At 67.5% G+C, this 21,587-nt stretch overlaps 1 protein-coding gene across 1 annotated transcript; it reads right to left on the reverse strand.

Annotated features, from left to right (window-relative positions):
- Positions 1-309: 309 nt before the first annotated feature.
- Positions 310-21,133, reverse strand: LOC311204802 (protein kinase C gamma type-like; the record flags this gene model as incomplete). Its single annotated transcript, XM_084281155.1, has 13 exons — positions 310-376; positions 1,383-1,474; positions 5,128-5,301; positions 6,896-7,036; positions 8,915-8,944; positions 9,064-9,151; positions 10,713-10,847; positions 12,597-12,753; positions 14,422-14,553; positions 17,554-17,665; positions 18,712-18,794; positions 20,277-20,308; positions 21,080-21,133. Coding segments are annotated over 13 exons (1,297 nt in total), but the record flags the coding sequence as incomplete, so codon positions are not given.
- Between the last annotated feature and the right edge of the window lie 454 nt (positions 21,134-21,587).

Here is a 21,587-nt window from a genome sequence, read left to right on the forward strand (position 1 = left end):
GGGGGTTCAGGGCGGATTTGGGGGTTGAGGAGGGTTCCAAGGGGGGGTTCAGGGGGGGGGGGTGTTCCAAGGGGGTGTTCAGGGGGGTTTGGGGGTTCAGGGGGGTTTGGGGGTTGAGGAGGGATCCAAGGGGGTGTTCAGGGAGGATTTGGGGGTTCGGGGGGGTTTGGGGGTTCAGGGGGGTTCCATGGGGGGGTTCAGGGGGGTTTGGGGGTTGAGGAGGGATCCAAGGGGGTGTTCAGTGGGGTTTGGGGGTTCAGGGGGGTTTTGGGGGTGTCTGGGGCGGCTTTGGGGGGGTCTGGGGGGGTCTCACCGGTAGATGATGCCCTTGTTGTGGAGGAAGAAGAGCCCGATGGCGATTTCGGCGGCGTAAAACCTGGGGGGGGGGGGGGGGGATGGTTTTGGGGACCCCCCCCAAAAGAGGGGGGGATTTGGGGAGCCCCCCTAAGGGGGGGGTTAGGGGGACCCCCCCCCTAATATGTAAGGGGGGTGTTGTGCTGCTGGGATGGGGGGATGGATGGGGTAGAAGAGGGGGAAGGGGGGTGTTTGGGGGGAGAATTTGGGGGGCACTGGGGGGGTTGGGGGGTCTTGGGGTGTCACACAGCCTGGGGGGTCTGGGGAGGGGGTCTCTTGGAGGGGGGTTGGGGGGTCCCAGGGGGGAATTGGGGGTCCCAAGGGGGGTCTTGGGGGGATTTGGGGTTCCCAGGGGTTTTGAGGTTCCTGGCGGGGTCCCGGGGGTCCCAGGGGGGATTTGGGGGTCCCCAGGGGGAGTTGGAGGTTCCTGGGTGGTTTTGGGGTCCCAGGGGGGATTTGGGGGTCCCAGGGGTTTGGGGGTCCCAGGGAGGAATTGGGGGTCCGGGGGGGGGGTCCTGGGGGGATTTGGGGTTCCCAGGGGTTTGGGGGTCCCAGGGGGGATGGGGGGTCCCAGGGGGGATGTGGGGGTTCCCAGGGGGGGTTCCTGGGGGGATTTGGGGTTCCCAGGGCTTTGGGGGTCCCAGGGGGATGTGGGGGTCCCGGGGGGGATGTGGGGGTCCCGGGGGGTTGTGGGGGTCCCAGGGGGTCCCAGGAGGGATGTGGGGGTTCTGGGGAGGATGTGGAGGTCCCGGGGGGTCCCAGGGGGATGTGGGGGTCCCGGGGGGGTTGTGGGGGTCCCGGGGGGGTCCCAGGGGGATGTGGGGGTCCCAGGGGGTCCCGGGGGGTTGTGGGGGTCCCGGGGGGGATGTGTGGGTCCCGGGGGGGTTGTGGGGGTCCTTGGGGGGATGTGGGGGTTCTTGGGGGGTTGTGGGGGTCCCGGGGGGATGTGTGGGTCCCGGGGGGGTTGTGGGGGTCCCGGGGGTGATGTGGGGGTCCCGGTGGGTCTGGGGGGGTCCCGGGGCACTCACGTGGCGTGGGGCTCCTTGAACTTGCCGACCTGCTGGATGTGGTACATCAGGTCCCCGCCCGTGACGTACTCCATGACGAAGTACAGCCGGTCCTGGGGACACCAGGGACACCAGTGACACCAGTGACACCAGGGACCCCACCAGGGACACCAGGGACACCAGGGACACCAGTGACCCCACCAGGGACACCAGTGACACCAGTGACACCAGTGAAACCAGGGACACCAGGGACACCAGTGACACCAGTGAAACCAGTGACACCAGGGACCCCACCAGTGACACCAGGGACACCAGTGACACCAGTGACACCAGTGACACCAGGGACACCAGGGACACCAGTGACACCAGTGACACCAGGGACACCAGGGACACCAGGGACACCAGTGACACCAGGGACACCAGGGACACCAGTGACACCAGGGACACCAGGGACACCAGGGACACCAGTGAAACCAGTGACACCAGGGACACCAGTGACACCAGGGACACCAGTGACACCAGGGACACCAGTGAAACCAGTGACACCAGGGACACCAGTGACACCAGTGAAACCAGTGACACCAGGGACACCACCAGGGACACCAGGGACACCAGTGACCCCACCAGTGACACCAGTGAAACCAGGGACACCAGGGACACCAGTGACCCCACCAGTGACACCAGTGACACCAGTGACACCAGTGAAACCAGTGACACCAGTGACACCAGGGACACCAGTGACACCAGTGCCCCCACCAGTGACACCAGGGACACCAGGGACACCAGTGACACCAGGGACACCAGGGACACCAGTGCCGCCAACAGGGCTTCCAGTGCTCCCAGTCCCAGTACCCCGCAGTGCTCACAGTCCCCACCACTCTACCCTGTGCTCCCAGCACTCCCAGTCACCCCCAGTCCCCCTCAGTGCTCCCAGTCCCCACCAGTCCCTCCCAGTCCCTCCCAGCACTCCCAGTCCCAATACCCCCCATTCCCTCCCAGTGCTCCCAGTCCCTCCCAGCACTCCCAGTCCCAATACCCCCCACTCCCTCCCAGCCCCTCCCAGCCCCTCCCAGTCCCTCCCAGTCCCTCCCAGTGCCTCCCAGTGCTCCCAGTGCCCCACAGTCCCTCCAGGGCTCCCAGTCCCAATACCCCCCAGTCCCTCCCAGTGCTCCCAGTCCCTCCCAGTGCTCCCAGTGCCCCACAGTCCCTCCAGCGCTCCCAGTCCCAGTACCCCCCAACTCCCTCCCAGTGCTCCCAGTCACTCCCAGTGCTCCCAGTCCCTCCCAGCACTCCCAGTCCCAATACCCCCCACTCCCTCCCAGCCCCTCCCAGTGCTCCCAGTGCCTCCCAGTGCCTCCCAGTGCCCCCAGCCCCACGCACGGTGGTCTGGAAGGTGGAGTGGAGGTGGGTGAGGAAGTGTGGCCGCGGGCCCAGCGCCAGCACCCTGCGCTCCACCATGGTGCAGGCCGCGGCCTCACACCCCCCAGTGCTCCCAGTCCCTCCCAGTGCTCCCAGTGCCCCACAGTCCCTCCAGGCCTCCCAGTCCCAATACCCCCCAGTCCCTCCCAGTGCTCCCAGCCCCTCCCAGTGCTCCCAGTGCCCCACGCACTGTGGTCTGGAAGGTGGAGTGGAGGCGCTCCACCATGATGCAGGCCGCAGCCTCACACCCCCCAGTGCTCCCAGTCCCCCCCAGTCCTTCCCAGTGCTCCCAGTGCCCCACAGTCCCTCCAGGGCTCCCAGTCCTAATACGCCCCATTCCCTGCCAGTCCCCCTCAGTGCTCCCAGTCCCCACCAGTCCCTCCCAGTCCCTCCCAGAACTCCCAGTCCCAATACCCCCCACTCCCTCCCAGTGCTCCTGGTCCCCCCAGTCCCTTCCAGTCCCTCCAGTGCTCCCAGTCCCAATAGCCCCATTCCCTCCTACTCCCTCCCAGTGCTCCCAGTCCCTCCCAGTCCCTCCCAGTGCTCCCAGTGCCCCCCAGTCCCTCCCAGCACTTCCAGTCCCAATATCCCCCACTCCCTCCCAGTGCTTCCAGTGCCTCCCAGTCCCTCCCAGTGCCCCCAGCCCCACGCACGGTGGTCTGGAAGGTGGAGTGGAGGTGGGTGAGGAAGTGTGGCCGCGGGCCCAGCGCCAGCACCCTGCGCTCCACCATGGTGCAGGCCGCGGCCTCACACCCCCAGTGCTCCCAGTCCCTCCCAGTGCTCCCAGTGCCCCACAGTCCCTCCAGGGCTCCCAGTCCCAATACCCCCACTCCCTCCCAGCCCCTCCCAGTCCCTCCCAGTCCCTCACAGTGCCCCACAGTCCCTCCAGCACTCCCAGTCCCAATACCCCCCACTCCCTCCCAGTGCTCCCAGTCCCTCCCAGTGCTCCCAGTGCCCCACAGTCCCTCCCAACACTCCCAGTCCCAATACCCCCCATTCCCTCCCAGCTCCTCCCAGCCCCTCCCAGTGCTCCCAGTGCCCCACAGTCCCTCCAGAGCTCCCAGTCCAATACCACCCACTCCCTCCCAGTGCTCCCAGTCCCTCCCAGTGCTCCCAGTGCCCCACAGTCCCTCCAGGGCTCCCAGTCCCAATACCCCCCACTCCCTCCCAGCCCCTCCCAGCCCCTCCCAGTGCCTCCCAGTCCCTCCCAGTGCCCCCAGCCCCACGCACGGTGGTCTGGAAGGTGGAGTGGAGGTGGGTGAGGAAGTGTGGCCGCGGGCCCAGCGCCAGCACCCTGCGCTCCACCATGGTGCAGGCCGCGGCCTCACACCCCCCAGTGCTCCCAGTCCCTCCCAGTGCTCCCAGTGCCCCACAGTCCCTCCAGGGCTCCCAGTCCCAATACCCCCCACTTCCTCCCAGTGCTCCCAGTCCCTCCCAGTGCTCCCAGTGCCCCACGCACGGTGGTCTGGAAGGTGGAGTGGAGGAGCTCCACCATGATGCAGGCCGCGGCCTCACACCCTCCAGTGCTCCCAGTCCCCCCCAGTCCTTCCCAGTGCTCCCAGTGCCTCACAGTCCCTCCAGGGCTCCCAGTCCCAATACCCCCCAGTCCCTGCCAGCCCCTCCAAGTCCCTCCCAGTCTCTCCCAGTGCTCCCAGTGCCCCACAGTCCCTCCCAACACTCCCAGTCCCAATACCCCCCACTCCCTCCCAGCCCCTCCCAGTCCCTCCCAGTGCTCCCAGTGCCCCACAGTCCCTCCAGGGCTCCCAGTCCCAATACCCCCACTTCCTCCCAGCCCCTCCCAGTCCCTCCCAGTCCCTCACAGTGCCCCACAGTCCCTCCAGCACTCCCAGTCCCAATACCCCCCACTCCCTCCCAGTGCTCCCAGTCCCTCCCAGTGCTCCCAGTGCCCCCCAGTCCCTCCCAGCACTCCCAGTCCCAATACCCCCCACTCCCTCCCAGTGCTCCCAGTGCCTCCCAGTCCCTCCCAGTGCCCCCAGCCCCACGCACGGTGGTCTGGAAGGTGGAGTGGAGGTGGGTGAGGAAGTGTGGCCGCGGGCCCAGCGCCAGCACCCTGCGCTCCACCATGGTGCAGGCCGCGGCCTCACACCCCCCAGTGCTCCCAGTCCCTCCCAGTGCTCCCAGTCCCTCACAGTGCTCCCAGTGCCCCACAGTCCCTCCAGGGCTCCCAGTCCCAGTACCCCCCACTCCCTCCCAGTGCTCCCAGTGCCCCCCAGTCCCTCCCAACACTCCCAGTCCCAATACCCCCCACTCCCTCCCAGCCCCTCCCAGTGCTCCCAGCCCCTCCCAGTGCCTCCCAGTGCCTCCCAGTGCCCCCAGCCCCACGCACGGTGGTCTGGAAGGTGGAGTGGAGGTGGGTGAGGAAGTGTGGCCGCGGGCCCAGCGCCAGCACCCTGCGCTCCACCATGGTGCAGGCCGCGTCGTCGTCCTGCACCACCACGTCCTTCTTCAGGATCTTGATGGCGAAGAGCTCGGCCGTGCCGCGCCGCTCGGCCAGCATCACCTGGGGGGCACGGGGGGGGCGTGGGGGGCACCCCCGGCTCAGTGGGGGGGCTGGGGGAGTGGGGGGAGAGGGGGGTTGGGGGTCCCACAGGTGTCTCGGGGGGTTCCAGCAAGGGTTGGGGGGTGTAGAGGGGGTGGGGGGGAGGTGGGGGGGCGTGCAGGGGCTGGGGGGGCCCAGGGGTTGGGGGGTCCCAGGGTTGGGGGGGGTCCCAGGGGCTGGGGGGTCCCAGCGTTGGGGGGGGGTCCCAGGGGTTGAGGGGCCCCAGGGGTTGGGGGGTTCCCAAGGGCTGGGGGTCCCAGGGGTTGGGGGGGTCCCAGGGGTTGGGGGGTCCCAGGGGTTGGGGGGGGCCAGGGGCTGGGGGGGTGCAGGGGTTGGGGGGTCCCAGGGGTTGGGGTTCCCCAGGGTTGGGGGGTCCCCGGGATTGCAGGGTCCCAGGGGTTGGGGGGGCCCAGGGGTTCAGGGGGTCCCAGGGGCTGGGGGGATGCAGGGGTTGGGGGTTCCCAGGGGTTGAGGGGCCCCAGGGGTTGGGGGGGTCCCAGGGGCTGGGGGGGTCCCAGGGGTTGGGGGTTCCCAGGGGTTGGGGGGGGGTCCCAGAGGTTTGGGGGTTCCAGGGGCTGGGGGTTCCCAGGGGTTGGGGGGGCCCAGGGGTTGGGGGTTCCCAGGGGTTGGGGGTCCCAGGGGCTGGGGGGGTGCAGGGGTTGGGGGGGTCCCAGGGGTTGGGGGTTCCCAGGGGTTGAGGGGCCCCAGGGGTTGGGGGGGTCCCAGGGGTTGGGGGCTCCCAGGGGCTGGGGGTTCCCAGGAGTTGGGGGGTCCCAGGGGTTGGGGATTCCCAGGGGTTGGGGGGCCCAGGGGTTGGGGGGGCCCAGGGGTTGGGGGCTCCCAGGGGCTGGGGGTTCCCAGGAGTTGGGGGGTCCCAGGGGTTGGGGATTCCCAGGGGTTGGGGGGCCCATGGGTTGGGGGGGTTGCAGGGGTTGGGGGGTTCCAGGGGTCGGGGGATCCCAGGGTTGGGGTCCCAGGGTTGGGGTCCCAGGGTTGGGGTCCCAGGGTTCGGGTTCTGGGGGGGTTCCCAGGGTTGAGGTCTCAGGGTTGGGGTCCCAGGGGGGGTCCTGAGGGGGTCCCAGGGTTGGGGTCCCAGGGTGGGGGTCTCGGAGGGGGGTTCTGGGGGGTCCCAGGGTTAGGATCCCAGGGTGGGGGTTCTGGGGGGGGTCCCAAGGTTGGGATCCCAGGGTTGGGGTCCTGGGGGGGTCCCAGGGTTGGGGTCCCAGGGTTGGGGTCCCAGGGTTGGGGTTCTGGGGGGGTGCCAGGGTTGGGGTTCCAGGGTTGGGGTTCCAGGGTGGGGGTTTTGGGGGGGGTCCCAGGGTTGGGGTCCCAGGGTTGGGGTTCTGGGGGGGGTCCCAGGGAGGGGTCTCAGGGTTGGGGTCCCAGGGTTGGGGTCCCAGGTTTGGGGTTCTGTGGGGGTCCCAGGGTTGGTGTCCCAGGGTGGGGGTTCTGGGTGGGGTCCCAGGGTTGGGGTTGTGGGGGGGGGTCCCAGGGTTGGGGTCCCAGGGTTGGGGTCCCATGGTGGGGGTCCCGGGGGGGTCTCAGGGGGTCCCACCTTGCCGAAGCTGCCCTTGCCCAGCACCATGAGGAAGGTGAAGTCGCCCAGGTGGGAGCGGCCGGGGGTGAAGAACCCACGTTTGGGGTCCGTGGGGCTGGGGGACGGCGACGGCGACGGGCCGGGGCCACGGCGCACCTTCTGGGGGGGCACAGGACAAGGGGGGGCAGAGGTCAGGGTGGGGGGCACAGGACATGGGGGGGGCACAGGTCAAGGGGGGGCAGAGGTCAGGGGGGGCACAGGTCAAGGGTGGGGGGGTGATGGGGGACAGGGCTTCAGGGGTCATGGGTTGGGTGGGGGGTCATGGGTGAAATAGGGGTCATAGGGGGGTCAGAGGTGACTTGGGGTCATGGGGGTCATGGGTGAAATGGGGGTCATAGGGGGTCATAGGTGGGTTGGGGTCATGGGGGGGTCAGAGGTGAAGTGGGGTCATGGGGGTCATGGGTGAAATGGGGATCATGGGGGGGTCATAGGTGGGTTGGGGTCATAGGGGGGTCAGAGGTGAGTTTGGGTCATGGGGGGGTCAGAGGTGAGTTGGGGTCATGGGGGGTCAGAGGTGAAGTGGGGGGGTCATTGGGGTCAGAGGTGAGTTGGGGGTCATGGGGGGGTCAGAGTTGAGTTGGGGTCATGGGGGGTCATGGGTGAAATGGGGGTCATGGGGGGTCAGAGGTGGGTTGGGGTCATGGGGGGGTCAGAGTTGAGTTGGGGTCATGGGGGGTCATGGGTGAAATGGGGGTCATGGGGGGGTCAGAGGTGGGTTGGGGTCATGGGGGGTCATGGGTGAAATGGGGGTCATGGAGGTCAGAGGTGAGTTGGGGTCATGGGGGGGTCATGGGTGAAATGGGGGTCATGGGGGGGTCAGAGGTGAGTTTGGGTCATGGGGGGGTCAGAGGTGAGTTGGGGGTCATGGGGAGTCAGAGGTGAAGTGGGGTCATGGGGGGTCAGAGGTGAGTTGGGGTCATGGGGGGTCAGAGGTGGGTTGGGGTCATGGGGGGGTCAGAAGTGAGTTGGGGTCATGGGGGTCAGAGGTGAGTTGGGGTCATGGGGAGTCAGAGGTGGGTTGGGGGTCATGGGGGGGTCAGAGGTGGGTTGGGGGTCATGGGGGTCAGAGGTGAGTTGGGGTCATGGGGGGGTCAGAGGTGGGTTGGGGGTCATGGGGGTCAGAGGTGAGTTGGGGGTCATGGGGGTCAGAGGTGAGTTGGGGTCATGGGGGGGTCAGAGGTGGGTTGGGGGTCATGGGGGGGTCAGAGGTGGGTTGGGGTCATGGGGGGTCAGAGGTGGGTTGGGGGGTCATGGGGGTCAGAGGTGGGTTGGGGGTCATGGGGGTCAGAGGTGAGTTGGGGTCATGGGGGGGTCAGAGGTGGGTTGGGGGTCATGGGGGTCAGAGGTGAGTTGGGGTCATGGGGGTCAGAGGTGAGTTGGGGTCATGGGGGGGTCAGAGGTGGGTTGGGGGTCATGGGGGTCAGAGGTGAGTTGGGGTCATGGGGGTCAGAGGTGAGTTGGGGTCATGGGGGGGTCAGAGGTGGGTTGGGGGTCATGGGGGGTCAGAGGTGAGTTGGGGTGTCATTGGGGTCAGAGGTGGGTTGGGGTCATGGGGGGTCAGAGGTGAAGTGGGGGGGTCATTGGGGTCAGAGGTGAGTTGGGGGTCATGGGGGGGTCAGAGTTGAGTTGGGGTCATGGGGGGTCATGGGTGAAATGGGGGTCATGGGGGTCAGAGGTGGGTTGGGGGTCATGGGGGGTCAGAGGTGAGTTAGGGTCATGGGGGGTCAGAGGTGAAGTTGGGGGGGTCATGGGGGGTCAGAGGTGGGTTGGGGGTCATGGGGGGGTCAGAGTTGAGTTGGGGTCATGGGGGGTCATGGGTGAAATGGGGGTCATGGGGGTCAGAGGTGGGTTGGGGTCATGGGGGGGTCAGAGGTGGGTTGGGGGTCATGGGGGTCAGTGGTGAGTTGGGGGTCATGGGGGGGTCAGAGGTGGGTTGGTTGGGGTCAGAGGTCAAGGGTCACGGGGGGGGGGTGTTACCTCATAGAGCTCCAGGGGGTAATTACAGGCCTGGAAAAGATGGAGCCGCCATCAGGGGGGTTCAGGGGGGCTCAGGGGGACTCAGGGGGGGTCAGGGGGGGTCACAGGGGGGTCACAGGGGGTCGGGGGGGTCAGGGGGTGGGGGTCACCTCGAACTTGGGCCGCAGGCCGCAGTCGTCGGTGTCGGCCACGGGGACGTTGTAGTATTCCCCCTCCTCCTGGTTCAGCAGCTTGAACCTGGGGCACGGGGGGTATGGGGGGGTATGGGGGGCACAGGGGGTATGGGGGGTACAGGGGGCACAGGGGGCATGGGGGGTACAGGGGGGACAAGGGGCACAGGGGGCACGGGGGGTACAGGGGGTTGTGGGGGGCACGGGGGGTACAGGGGGCACAGGGGGCACAGGGGGCACGGGGGGGCACAGGGGGCATGGGGGTACAGGGGGTACAGGGGGCACAAGGGGCACAGGGGGCACGGGGGGCACGAGGGGCACGGGGGGTACAGGGGGGTGTGGTGAGGGCACAGGGGGCACAGGGGGTACAGGGGGGTGTGGGGGGGGCACAGGGGGCACAGGGGGCACAGGGGGTACAGGGGGGTGTGGGGGGGGCACAGGGGGCACAGGGGGGTGTGGGGGGCACAGGGGGCACAGGGGGTACAGGGGTGTGGGGGGGGCACAGGGGGTTACGGGGGCACGGGGGGGGCACAAGGGAACGGAGGTTTTACAGGGCATCCCCGTGCAAACCCCCCCCATAGTGTGAGCCCCCCTCCCCCACCCCGTGCAAACCAACCGCTTGGCCACGTGTGTGAGGAGCGTCCCTCGTGCAAGGGAGCGTCCCTCGTGCAAAGGAGCATCCCTCGTGCAAGGCGTGTGCCCTGTGCAAGGCTCATCCCTCGTGCAAGGCCCATCCCTTGTGCAAGGCTTATCTCTCGTGCAAGGCCCATCCTAGTGCAAGGCCCAACCCTCGTGCAAGGCCCATCCCTTGTGCAAGGCTTATCTCTCGTGCAAGGCCCAACCCTTGTGCAAGGCCCATCCTTAAACAAGGCCCGTCCCTGTGCCAGGCCCGTCCCCGTGCAAGGCCCGTCCTCGTGCAAGGCCCATCCCTCGTGCAAGGCCCATCCCTGGTGCAAGGCCCATCCCTTGTACAAGGCCCATCCTCGTGCAAGGCCCATCCCTTGTGCAAGGCCCATCCCTCGTGCAAGGCCTGTCCCCCGTGCAAGGCCCATCCTAGTGCAAGGCCCAACCCTCGTGCAAGGCCCATCCTTGTACAAGGCCCATCCCTCGTGCAAGGCCCATCCCCATGCAAGGCCCATCCTCGTGCAAGGCCCGTCCCCATGCCAGGCCCGTCCCTGTGCAAGGCCCGTCCCTGTGCAAGGCCCGTCCCTGGTGCAAGGCCCATCCCCTGTGCAAGGCCCATCCCTCGTGCAAGGCCCGTCCCTCGTGCAAGGCCCATCCTGGTGCAATGCCCATCCCTCGTGCGAGGCCTGTCCCCGTGCCAGGCCCGTCCCCGTGCAAGGCCCGTCCTCGTGCAAGGCCAATCCCTGGTGCAAGGCCCGTCCCTGGTGCAAGGCCCATCCCTCGTGCAAGGCCCGTCCCTGTGCAAGTCCCATCCCCTGTGCAAGGCCCATCCTCGTGCAAGGCCCATCCCCGTGCCAGGCCCGTCCCCGTGCCCTCAGCAGCCGTCCCCGTGCACTCACCACCCATCCCCGTGCACTCAGCACCCGTCCCCGTGCACTCACCAGCCATCCCCGTGCCCTCAGCACCCATCCCCGTGCCCTCAGCAGCCGTCCCCGTGCACTCACCAGCCGTCCACGTGCGCCTTGAGCAGCTCGGCCACGCCGAAGCTCATGGCGCCCATGAAGTCGTTGCGGGACGTGCGGTCCCAGTCCCAGACCTCCACCGACAGCCGCCGCTCCGCGTCCCCGGGGCGCAGGGTGCTGCGGGCCACACGCGCTGCACCGCGGCCCCCGACACAGCCCTACACACCCCAACACAGCCCTACACAGCCCAACACACCCCCACCGCACCCCAAAACACCCCCATCACACCCCAACACACCCCAAAACAGCCCAGCAAACCCCTACACAGCCCAAAACACCCCAAAACACCCCAACACACCCCCAAAAACCCCAACACACCCCAACACACACCCAAAACAGCCCAGCACACCCCAAACACCCCTACACACCCCCACTGCAACCCAACACACCCCATCACACCCCAAAACAGCCCAAAACACCCCAAAACAGCCCAACACACCCCAAAACACACCAAAACAGCCCAAAACACCCCAAAACACCCCAACACACCCCTACACTCCCCATCACACCCCAAAACACCCCAACACACCCCTACACAGCCCAACACACCCCAAAACACCCCTACACACCCCTACACAGCCCAAAACACCCCAAAACAGCCCAGCACACCCCAAAACACCCCTACACACCCCCACTGCACCCCAACACACCCCATCACACCCCAAAACCCCCAAAACACCCCTACACTCCCCATCACACCCCAAAACACCCCAACACACCCCCAAAACACCCCAAAACACCCCTACACAGCCCAACACACCCCAAAACACCCCTACACACCCCTACACACCCCCAAAACCCCCAAAACACCCCATCACCCCCCATCACTCCCTGCACGAGGGGAGGGGGTTGCACGAGGGGTTGCACAAGGGGTTTGCACAAGGGGTCACACAAGGAGGGGGTTGCACAAGGGGAGGTCGCACAAGGGGGTCTCGCACGAGGGCTTGCACGAGGGGGCTTGCACGAGGGGGTTTGCACAAGGGGCGGCTGCACGTGGGGATCTCGCACGGGGGTTGCACGAGGGCTTGCACAATGGGGGGGTTACATGAGGGGGGGTTGCACGTGGGGGTCTTGCACAGGGGGGTTGCACAAGGGCTTGCACGAGGGGGGATTGCACGAGGGGGGGTCGCACGTGGAGGTGTTGCACGAGGGCTTGCACAAGGGGGGTTGCACGAGGGGGGGTTGCACAAGGGGGTCTCGCACGAGGGCTTGCACCAGGGCTTGCACAAGGGGGGTTGCACAAGGTGGGGTTGCACGCGTGGGGTCTCGCACAAGGGCTTGCACGAGGGCTTGCACGAGGGGGGTTGCACGAGGGGGGGTTGCATGTGGGGGTGTCGCACGAGGGGGGGTTGCACGAGGGGGGTTGCACGCAGGGGTCTCGCACGAGGGCTTGCACAATGGGGGGGGTTACATGAGGGGGGTTGCACGTGGGGGTCTCGCACAGGGGGGTTGCACGAGGGGCTTGCACGAGGGGGGGATGCACGAGGGGGGGGTCGCACGCGGGGGTGTCACACCAGGGCTTGCACAAGGGGGGTTGCACAAGGTGGGGTTGCACGCGTGGGGTCTCGCACAAGGGCTTGCACGAGGGCTTGCACGAGGGGGGGTTGCACGTGGGGGTGTCGCACGAGGGGGGTCACACGTGGGGGTCTCGCACGGGGGGTTGCACGAGGGCTTGCACAATGGGGGGGTTACATGAGGGGGATTGCATGTGGGGGTCTCACACAGGGGGGTTGCACAAGGGCTTGCACAAGGGCTTGCACAAGGGGGGGTTGCACGCGGGGGTGTCGCACGAGGGCTTGCACGAGGGCTTGCACGAGGGGGGGTTGCACGCGGGGGTGTCGCACAAGGGCTTGCACGAGGGCTCACAAGAGGAAGGCCTCGTTCCAGACGGGGTTGAGCGTGGCCTTCACCGTGCGCGTCTTCTGCTTGGAGAGGTTCTTGGGGTCCGGGATCAGCTTCAGCTTCACGTAGGGGTCCGAGAGCCCGTTGGGGTCCATGGGGATCAGGTTCCGGGCCTCCCCCACTGCGGGGGCAACGGGGGTTGGGGGCAACAGGGGGGGGGCACAGGGATTGGGGGGTACCCCGGGGTTGGGGGGGTCTCAGGGGTTGGGGTCATGGGGAGCGTGGGGGGCAGCCAGGGGCTGGGGCACTGGGGGCACCCAGGGGTTGGGGGGGGCACTGGGGCTCACAGGGGTTGGGGGGGCACTGGGGGGGGCCCAGGGATCTGGGGGTACCCAGGGGTTGGGGGGGACACTGGGGGGGTCTCAGGGGTTGGGGTCATGGGGAGCATGGGGGCCAGCCAGGGGCTGGGGCACTGGGGGCACCCAGGGGTTGGGGGGGCACTGGGGGGGGTCTCAGGGGTTGGGGGGCCCAGGGGTTGGGGGGTACCTGGGGGTTGGGGGGATACCGGAGGGTCTCAGGGGTTGGGGTCATGGGGAGCGTGGGGGGCAGCCAGGGGCTGGGGTACTGGGGGGTTCATAGGGGTTGGGGGGGCACTGGGGGGGGCCCAGGGATCGGGGGGTACCCAGGGGTTGGGGGGGACACTGGGGGTCTCAGGGGTTGGGGTCATGGGGAGCGTGGGGGGCAGCCAGGGGCTGGGGCACTGGGGGTTTTGGGGTGCTGGGGGGTTTGGGGACAGCTGGGGGATTTGGGGGGTCCCTGGGGGGTCCCTGGGGCTGGGGTCCCTGGGGGTTTTGGGTGCTGGGGGGTTGGGGGTCCCTGGGGCTGGGTTCCCTGGGGGTTTTGGGGTGCTGGGGGGGTTTGGGGGGTCCCTGGGGGGTCCCTGGGGCTGGGGTCCCTGGGGGTTTTTGGGTTCTGGGGGGTTTGGGGGTCCCTGGGGCTGGGTTCCTTGGGGGTTTTGGGGTGCTGGGGGGTTGGGTGTCCCGGGGGGGTCCCTGGGGGGTCCCTGGGGGGTCCCAGGGGTTTTGGGGTGCTGGGGTGTTGGGGGTCCCTGGGGCTGGGTTCCCCGGGGGTTTTGGGGTGCTGGGGGGGTTGGGGGTCCCTGGGGCTGGGGTCCCTGGGGATTTTGGGGTGCTGGGGGGTTTGGATTTGGTGTGCTGGGGGGTTTGGGGGAGTCCCTGGGGGTTTTCGGGTCCTGGGGGTTTTGGGGTGCTGGGGGGTCCCGGGGGGTCCCTGGGCTGGGTTCCCTGGGGTTTTGGGGTGCTGGGGGGTTTGGGGGGTCCCTGGGGGGTCCCTGGGGCTGGGGTCCCTGGGGGTTTTGGGTTCTGGGGGGTTTGGGGGTCCCTGGGGCTGGGTTCCTTGGGGGTTTTGGGGTGCTGGGGGGGTTGGGTGTCCCGGGGGGGTCCCTGGGGGGTCCCTGGGGGGTCCCAGGGGTTTTGGGGTGCTGGGGTTTGGGGGTCCCTGGGGCTGGGTTCCCCGGGGGTTTTGGGGTGCTGGGGGGGTTGGGGGTCCTGGGGCTGGGGTCCCTGGGGATTTTGGGGTGCTGGGGGGTTTGGGGGTCCCTGGGGCTGGGGTCCCTGGGGGATTTGGTGTGCTGGGGGGTTTGGGGGAGTCCTGGGGGTTTTCGGGTCCTGGGGTTTTGGGGTGCTGGGGTGTCCCTGGGGGTCCCTGGGGGTTCCCGAGGGTTTTGGGGTGCTGGGGGGTTGGGGGTCCCTGGGGCTGGGTTTCCCGGTGGTGTTTGGGTGCTGGGGTGTCCCGGGGGTCCCTGGGGGTCCCTGGGGTTTTGGGGTACCGGTGACGTGCAGCTGCTCCCCGGGCAGCGCCTGGATGCGGAGCTGGAGGCGGCCGCGGCGCTCGGTGTGGTCGACGCCGCAGAGGCTGGGGACGCTCTGCACGCAGCGCTTGTGCACGTTCATCTCGCAGCCTGAGGACACCGGGGCACGGGGGGCACGGGGGGACATGGGGGTCACAGGGGGCACGGGGACATGGGGGGCACGGGGGGCACGGGGGGGACATGGGGGGCATGGGGGTCACAGGGGGCACGGGGGGCATGGGGGGCACGGGGGGCACGGGGGGGACATGGGGGGCATGGGGGTCACAGGGGGCACGGGGGCATGGGGGGTATGGGGGGACATGGGGTCATGGGGGGCATGGGGGTCACAGGGGACATGGGGGCACAGGGGTACAGGGGGTCACAGGGGGGTGTGGGGGCACAGGGGACATGGGGGGTATGGGGGGACATGGGTCACAGAGGGCACAGGGGCATGGGGGGCACAGGGGGTACAGGGGGCACGGGGGACATGGGGGGCATGGGGGGCACATGGGGTCACAGAGGGCACAGGGGCATGGGGGGCACAGGGGATACAGGGGGTCACAGGGGGGTGTGGGGGGCATGGGGGACATGGGGGGACATGGGGGGGACACGGGGTCACAGGGGGCACGGGGGACACGGGGGGCACGGGGGGCACAGGGGGGACATGGGGGGTATGGGGGGGACACGGGGTCACAGGGGGCACGGGGGATACGGGGGCATGGGGGCACAGGGGGCACAGAGGGCACGGGGGACATGGGGTCAAGGGTGGGACACGGGGGTCACAGGGGCACGGGGGGCATGGGGGCACGGGTGGGACATGGGGTCACAGGGGGGACATGGGGGTCACAGGGGCACGGTAGGGACATGGGGGGGTACACGGGTGACACAGGGGCCACGGGGTCACAGGGGTCACAGGGGGCACAGGGGGCATGGGGGGGACATGGGGGGGGCACGGGGAGCATGGGGGGGACACAGGGGACATGGGGGATCACAGGGGGGACATGGGGGTCACAGGGGGCACGGGGGGCACAGGGGGTCACAGGGGGCACGGGGGGCACACACCGTGTCACACGGGGTCACGTGGTATCGTCACACCGTGTCACACGTCAGCACACGTGGCAGCACATGGGCATCATGCATGACGTCACACCCGATGTCACACCTGACATCACACGACTTCGCACCTGACGTCACACATGACAGCACACGGTCATCACACCTGATGTCACATGTGATGTCACACATTATGTCACACCTGACACCACGCATGACGTCACACACGGCGTCACACATGACGTCACACGCGGCATCATGCCTGATGTCACACATGATGCCACACAGCACCACACGTGACGTCACACATGGTGTCACGCATGACGTCACACATTCCATCATGCTTGATGACACACATGACGCCACACAGCACCACACGTGACGTCACACATGGTGTCACACCACGGCATCATACCTGATGTCACACATGACGCCACACAGCACCACACGTCACACATGACGTCACACATGGCATCGTGCATGATGACACATGATGCCACACAGCATCACACGTGACGTCACACATGATGTCACACATGGCATCGTGCATGATGTCACCACACATGACGTCACACGTGGTGTCGTGCATGACACCACACGTCACACCTTACATCACACACGACGTCACACATGACGTCACACACAGTGTCACACGTGGCAACCCCCCCCCCCTCCCGCCTGACATGTGTTCACACTTACCCCTCCACCCCCCACCCCTTGGCACACTCACAGCCCACGGTGCGTGTCACACTCACACACACTCACACCCCCAGGGTGTCACACTCACTCACAGGCACACTCCATGCCCTGGTGCACCAGCCCCTGTCACATTCACACCCCCCGTGTCACACACTCACAGGCACACTCCATGCCCTGGTGCCCCAGCCCCCTGTCACACTCACTCACACACACACACACACACCCTGTGTCACACACTCACAGGCACACTCCATGCCCTGGTGCCCCAGCCCCCATCACACTCACACCCCGTGTCACACACTCACAGGCACACTCCATGCCCTGGTGCCCCAGCCCCTGTCACACTCACACTCACACACTCACACGCCCTGTGTCACACACTCACTCACAGGCACACTTCATGCCCTGGTGCCCCAGCCCCTGTCACACTCACACACTCATGCCCCGTGTCACACACTCACAGGCACACTCCATGCCCTGGTGCCCCAGCCCGTGGTGTGTGTCACACTCACACACTCACACCCCGTGTCACACACTCACAGGCACACTTCATGCCCTGGTGCCCCAGCCCCTGTCACACTCACACACACACACCCCGTGTCACACACTCACAGGCACACTCCATGCCCTGGTGCCCCAGCCCCTGTCACACTCACACACACACACCCCGTGTCACACACTCACAGGCACACTCCATGCCCTGGTGCCCCAGCCCCTGTCACACTCACACCCCCATGGTGTCACACACTCACTCACAGGCACACTTCATGCCCTGGTGCACCAGCCCCTGTCACACTCACACACACTCACACCCCCATGGTGTCACACACTCACTCACAGGCACACTCCATGCCCTGGTGCCCCAGCCCGTGGTGTGTGTCACACCCTCACCCCCCCGTGTCACACACTCACTCACAGGCACACTTCATGCCCTGGTGCCCCAGCCCGTGGTGTGTGTCACACCCTCACCCCCCGTGTCACACACTCACTCACAGGCACACTCCATGCCCTGGTGCCCCAGCCCGTGGTGTGTGTCACACTCACACCCCCATGGTGTCACACTCACTCACAGGCACACTCCATGCCCTGGTGCCCCAGCCCCTGTCACACTCACACCCCCATGGTGTCACACACTCACTCACAGGCACACTCCATGCCCTGGTGCCCCAGCCCCTGTCACACTCACACCCCCCGTGTCACACACTCACTCACAGGCACACTCCATGCCCTGGTGCCCCAGCCCGTGGTGTGTGTCACACTCACACCCCCATGGTGTCACACACTCACTCACAGGCACACTCCATGCCCTGGTGCCCCAGCCCCTGTCACACTCACGCCCCGTGTCACACACTCACTCACAGGCACACTTCATGCCCTGGTGCACCAGCCCGTAGAGCAGGGAGCCGCAGTGGTCGCAGAAGGTGGGGCTGCTGTAGCTGTGCAGCTTGAACTTGTGCTTGTTCCGGGGGTCCTGGGGGCACACGCGCGTGCCAGGCCCTTTGCACCACTCCTGCACCGCTGCACAGGCGCGTGCAAAGCCCCAGGGGGGTTATATGGGGGGGGGGGGACATGCAGCTTGCCCCCCACCCCCCCTTTCCCCCCTCCTCCTTCCCCCCCCCCTCCCCAGCCCCTTGCACCAGCGCGTGCGACCAGCGGTCACCCCCTTGCACGAGGACAGGCCCCATCCTCCCCCCCCACCCCCCCATCCCCCCCATCCCCCCACCCACCAGCCAATTTTAGGCCAAGGACGCCCCAATCTGGGTCAGGGGGGGTCCCAGGGGGGGGGAGGGGGAGGTTGGAGGGGGGTGGGGGAGGGGGGTGGGGGAGGGGCGCACGTGCACAGAGAAATTGGGACGTTTGGGTGAGGGGGAGATGTCACCCCTCCCCCACTGGGATGGACACCCCCTCCCCCCCCCCCCACCCCCAAGGTTTTGGGGTGTCCTGCAGGTTTTGAGGTGTCCTCCTCCCCCCCCCCCCAGGTTTTGGGGTTCCCCCTCAGGTTTTGGGGTCCCCCCAGTTTTGAGGTTCCCCCACAGTTTTGGGGTCCCCCCTCAAGTTTTAGGGTTCCCCACCAGCTTTTCAGGTTCCCCCCAGGTTTTGGGGTCCCCCTCAGGTTTTTGGGTCCCCCCCAGGTCTTGGGGTTCCCCCCAGTTTTGGGGTCCCCACAGCTTTTGAGGTGCCCTCAAGTTTTGAGGTCCCCCACCCAGGTTTTGAGGTCCCCCACCCAGGTTTTGAGGTGTCCCCCCCAGGTTTTGGGGTCCCCTCAGGTCTTGGGGTGCTGCCCAGGTCTTGGGCCCCCCCCCCAGCTTTTGAGGTGCCCCCCAGGTTTTGGGGTCCCCCCCAGGTCTTGGTGCCCCCCCAGGTCTTGGGGCCCCTCCCAGGTCTTGGGGTCCCCCCAGGTTTTGAGTTGCCCCCCCAGGTTTTGGGGTCCCCCCAGGTTTTGAGTTGCCCCCCCAGCTTTGAGGCCCCCCCCAGGTTTTGGGGTGCCCCCAGGTCTTGGGGTGCCCCCAGACTCACGTCGGTCTGCGGCCCCTTCCCAGCGCCGGGACACTCGAAGGTGACGAACTCATGGCAGCGCTTGTGCACCACGAAGCTGCACACTGGGGGGGGCAGGGGGGGCCAGGGGGGGCACACGCACGTGGTCAGGGGTCACCATGCCAGCCCCCCCCCCAAAATAACCCGGGACACCCCAAAAATCCGCCCCCCGCCCTCAGGAATCCCAGGAGCACCCCACAACACCCTGCCGCCCCCCCTCCCAAATCCTCCCCCAGGGACCACAATATCCCTCTTGGGACCCCAACACCCCCCCTGGGACCCCAATATCCCTCCTGGGACCCCAATATCCCCCCAGGGACCCCAACACCCCCCTGGGACCCCAACATCCCCCCTGGTACCCCAATATCTCCCCTGGGACCCCAACATCCCTCTTGGGACCCCAACACCCCCCCTGGGAGCCCAACACCCCCCTGGGACCCCAACATCTCTCTTGGGACCCCAACATCCCCCCTGGGACCCCAATATCCCTCTTGGGACCCCAATATACCCCCTGGGACCCCAACCCCCCCTCTGGGACCCCAATATCCCCCCTGGGACCCCCAAATGCCTTCACATCCCCCCCCCCATCACCCCCCTGGGACCCCCAGCTACCCCTCACCCCCCTCCCATAATATCCCCTGACTACCCCTAAGCCCCCCCCTCAAGATCCCAAACATCCCCCCCAGGACCCCCCCAAAATACCCTGTGAAGAGCCCCTGGGACCCCCAAATCCCTCCCCCAGGGACCCCAACATCCCCCCTGGGACCCCCAAATGCCTTCACATCCCCCCCATCACCCCCCTGGGACCCCCAGCTACCCCTCACCCCCCCCCCCCCCAAAATATCCCCTGACTACCCCTAAGCCCCCCCCCTCAAGATCCTAAACATCCCCCCCCAGGACCCCCCCCCAAATACCCTGTGAAGAGCCCCCAGGGACCCCAACCCCCCCAAAATCCCCTCGACCCCCCCTCAACTCCCTGTGGGACACCCACGTGTGTCCCCCCCCCCATCCCAAAATCCCCCTGCCTGTTGCCTAGCAACCACCAGCGCTGCCAGGCAACGCTCGCTTGGCAACTGCCCCCCCCCGCCTGTCACTCATCGCCCAGACCACGCCCACACCCCCCCCACCGCGGGGAGACCCCCCCACAGCCCCCCACCCCCCCCACCCACCCCCGCTCTGGAGTCCCGGCTCAATGGGTGGGGGGCTGATGGGGGTCCTATGGGTGGTGGGTGGGGGGTCCCTAGGGGTGGTAGAAGGGGTCTGGGGGGGGGCTCAGGGGGGGGTCGAGGGGACCCATGGGTGTGGGGAGGGGGTGCCAGGAGGGTCCCCGAGGGGGAGTGATGGGTACTGGGGTGGGGGGGCTCTGGGAGGGGTCCCATGGGTGCAGGGAGGGATCAAGGTGGGGGGGGGTCTTTGGAGTCCCCAGGAGATGCTGGGGGGGGGTTGGGGGATGAGGTGTCCCTGGGAGGAGTCCCGGGGGGGGCAGGGTGGGGATCTAGGGGGTCTCTGGGGTACCCTGGGGGGGGGTCCCGGGGCGGGGGGCTCACCCATGCACTGCAGTCCCTGCTTCCCGATGCCCCTGGGGAGGAGAGTGGAACCGTCAGCTCTGAGGTGTCACGAGCGGCTCCGGCCTCAGCCAGCGCCCCGACACCCCCCAGGACCAGGGGGTCCACGTGGCCTTGGCCCAGGGGGGTCCATTTGATCCAGACACACCCCCCCCCACCCCCCCCGGTCCGTGGGGGTCCATGGGGTTGACTTGACCTTGATCCATGGGGTCTGCTTGACCCGGACCCCTCGGTCTGTGGGGTCCATGGGGTGTCCTTGTCCCTGCTGTGGGTGGGTGGGTGGTCCCGGGGGTCCCCTTGCCCCTGACCCCTGGGTCCTTGGGGTCCCCTTGTCCCTGTCCCCGGAGGGTGGGTGGTCCCAGGGGTCCCCTTGCCCCTGACCTCTGGGTCCCAGGGGGTCCCCTTCGCCCTGCCCCCTGGGTCCTGGGGGTCCCCTTGACCCTGCCCCAGGCAGGTGGATGGTCGGGGGTCCCCTGGCCCTGCGCCCTGGGTCCCGGGGGTCCCGTGCCCTGGCTTCCAGGGGTCCCCTGTCCCTGTCCCGGCTGGGGGGTGGTCCCGGGGTGGTCCCAAGGGTCCCCTTGCCCCTGGCCCAGGCTGGGGGGTGGTCCGGGGGTCCCCCTGTCCCTGTCCCAGGTTGGGGGGTGGTCCCGGGGTGGTCCCGGGGGTCCCTTGCTCCTGTCCCCCAGGCGGGTGGGTGGTCCTGGGGTCACCCGGTCCCTGTCCCCGATGGGGGGGTGGTCCCGGGGGTCCCCTGCCCCGGATGAGGGGGGTCCCGGGGGTCTCACCAGATGAAGTCGGTGCAGTGGCTGCAGAAGGTGGGGGTTAGGGCTGGGTTAGGGCTGGGTTAGGGCTGTTTTAGGGGTATTTAGGCCTCACCAGATGAAGTCGGTGCAGTGGCTGCAGAAGGTGGGGGTTAGGGCTGTTTAGGGCTGTTTTAAGGCTGTTTTAGGGGTGTTTAGGCCCGTTTTAGGGCTGTTTTGGCTCTCACCAGATGAAGTCGGTGCAGTGGCTGCAGAAGGTGGGGGTTAGGGCTGGGTTAGGGCTGTTTTAAGGCTGTTTTAGGGGTGTTTTAGGGGTATTTAGGACTGTTTTGGCTCACCAGATGAAGTCGGTGCAGTGGCTGCAGAAGGTGGGGGTTAGGGCCGGTTTAGGGCTGGTTTAGGGGTGTTTTAGGCCCGGTTTAGGGGTGTTTAGGCCTCACCAGATGAAGTCGGTGCAGTGGCTGCAGAAGGTGGGGGTTAGGGCCGGTTTAGGGCCGGTTTAGGGCCGGTTTAGGGCTGTTTTAGGGCTGTT

This window comes from Gallinula chloropus (genome assembly GCF_964237585.1).
Source record: "Gallinula chloropus genome assembly, contig: HAP1_SCAFFOLD_447, whole genome shotgun sequence".
In the NCBI taxonomy this organism is placed as follows: domain Eukaryota; kingdom Metazoa; phylum Chordata; class Aves; order Gruiformes; family Rallidae; genus Gallinula; species Gallinula chloropus.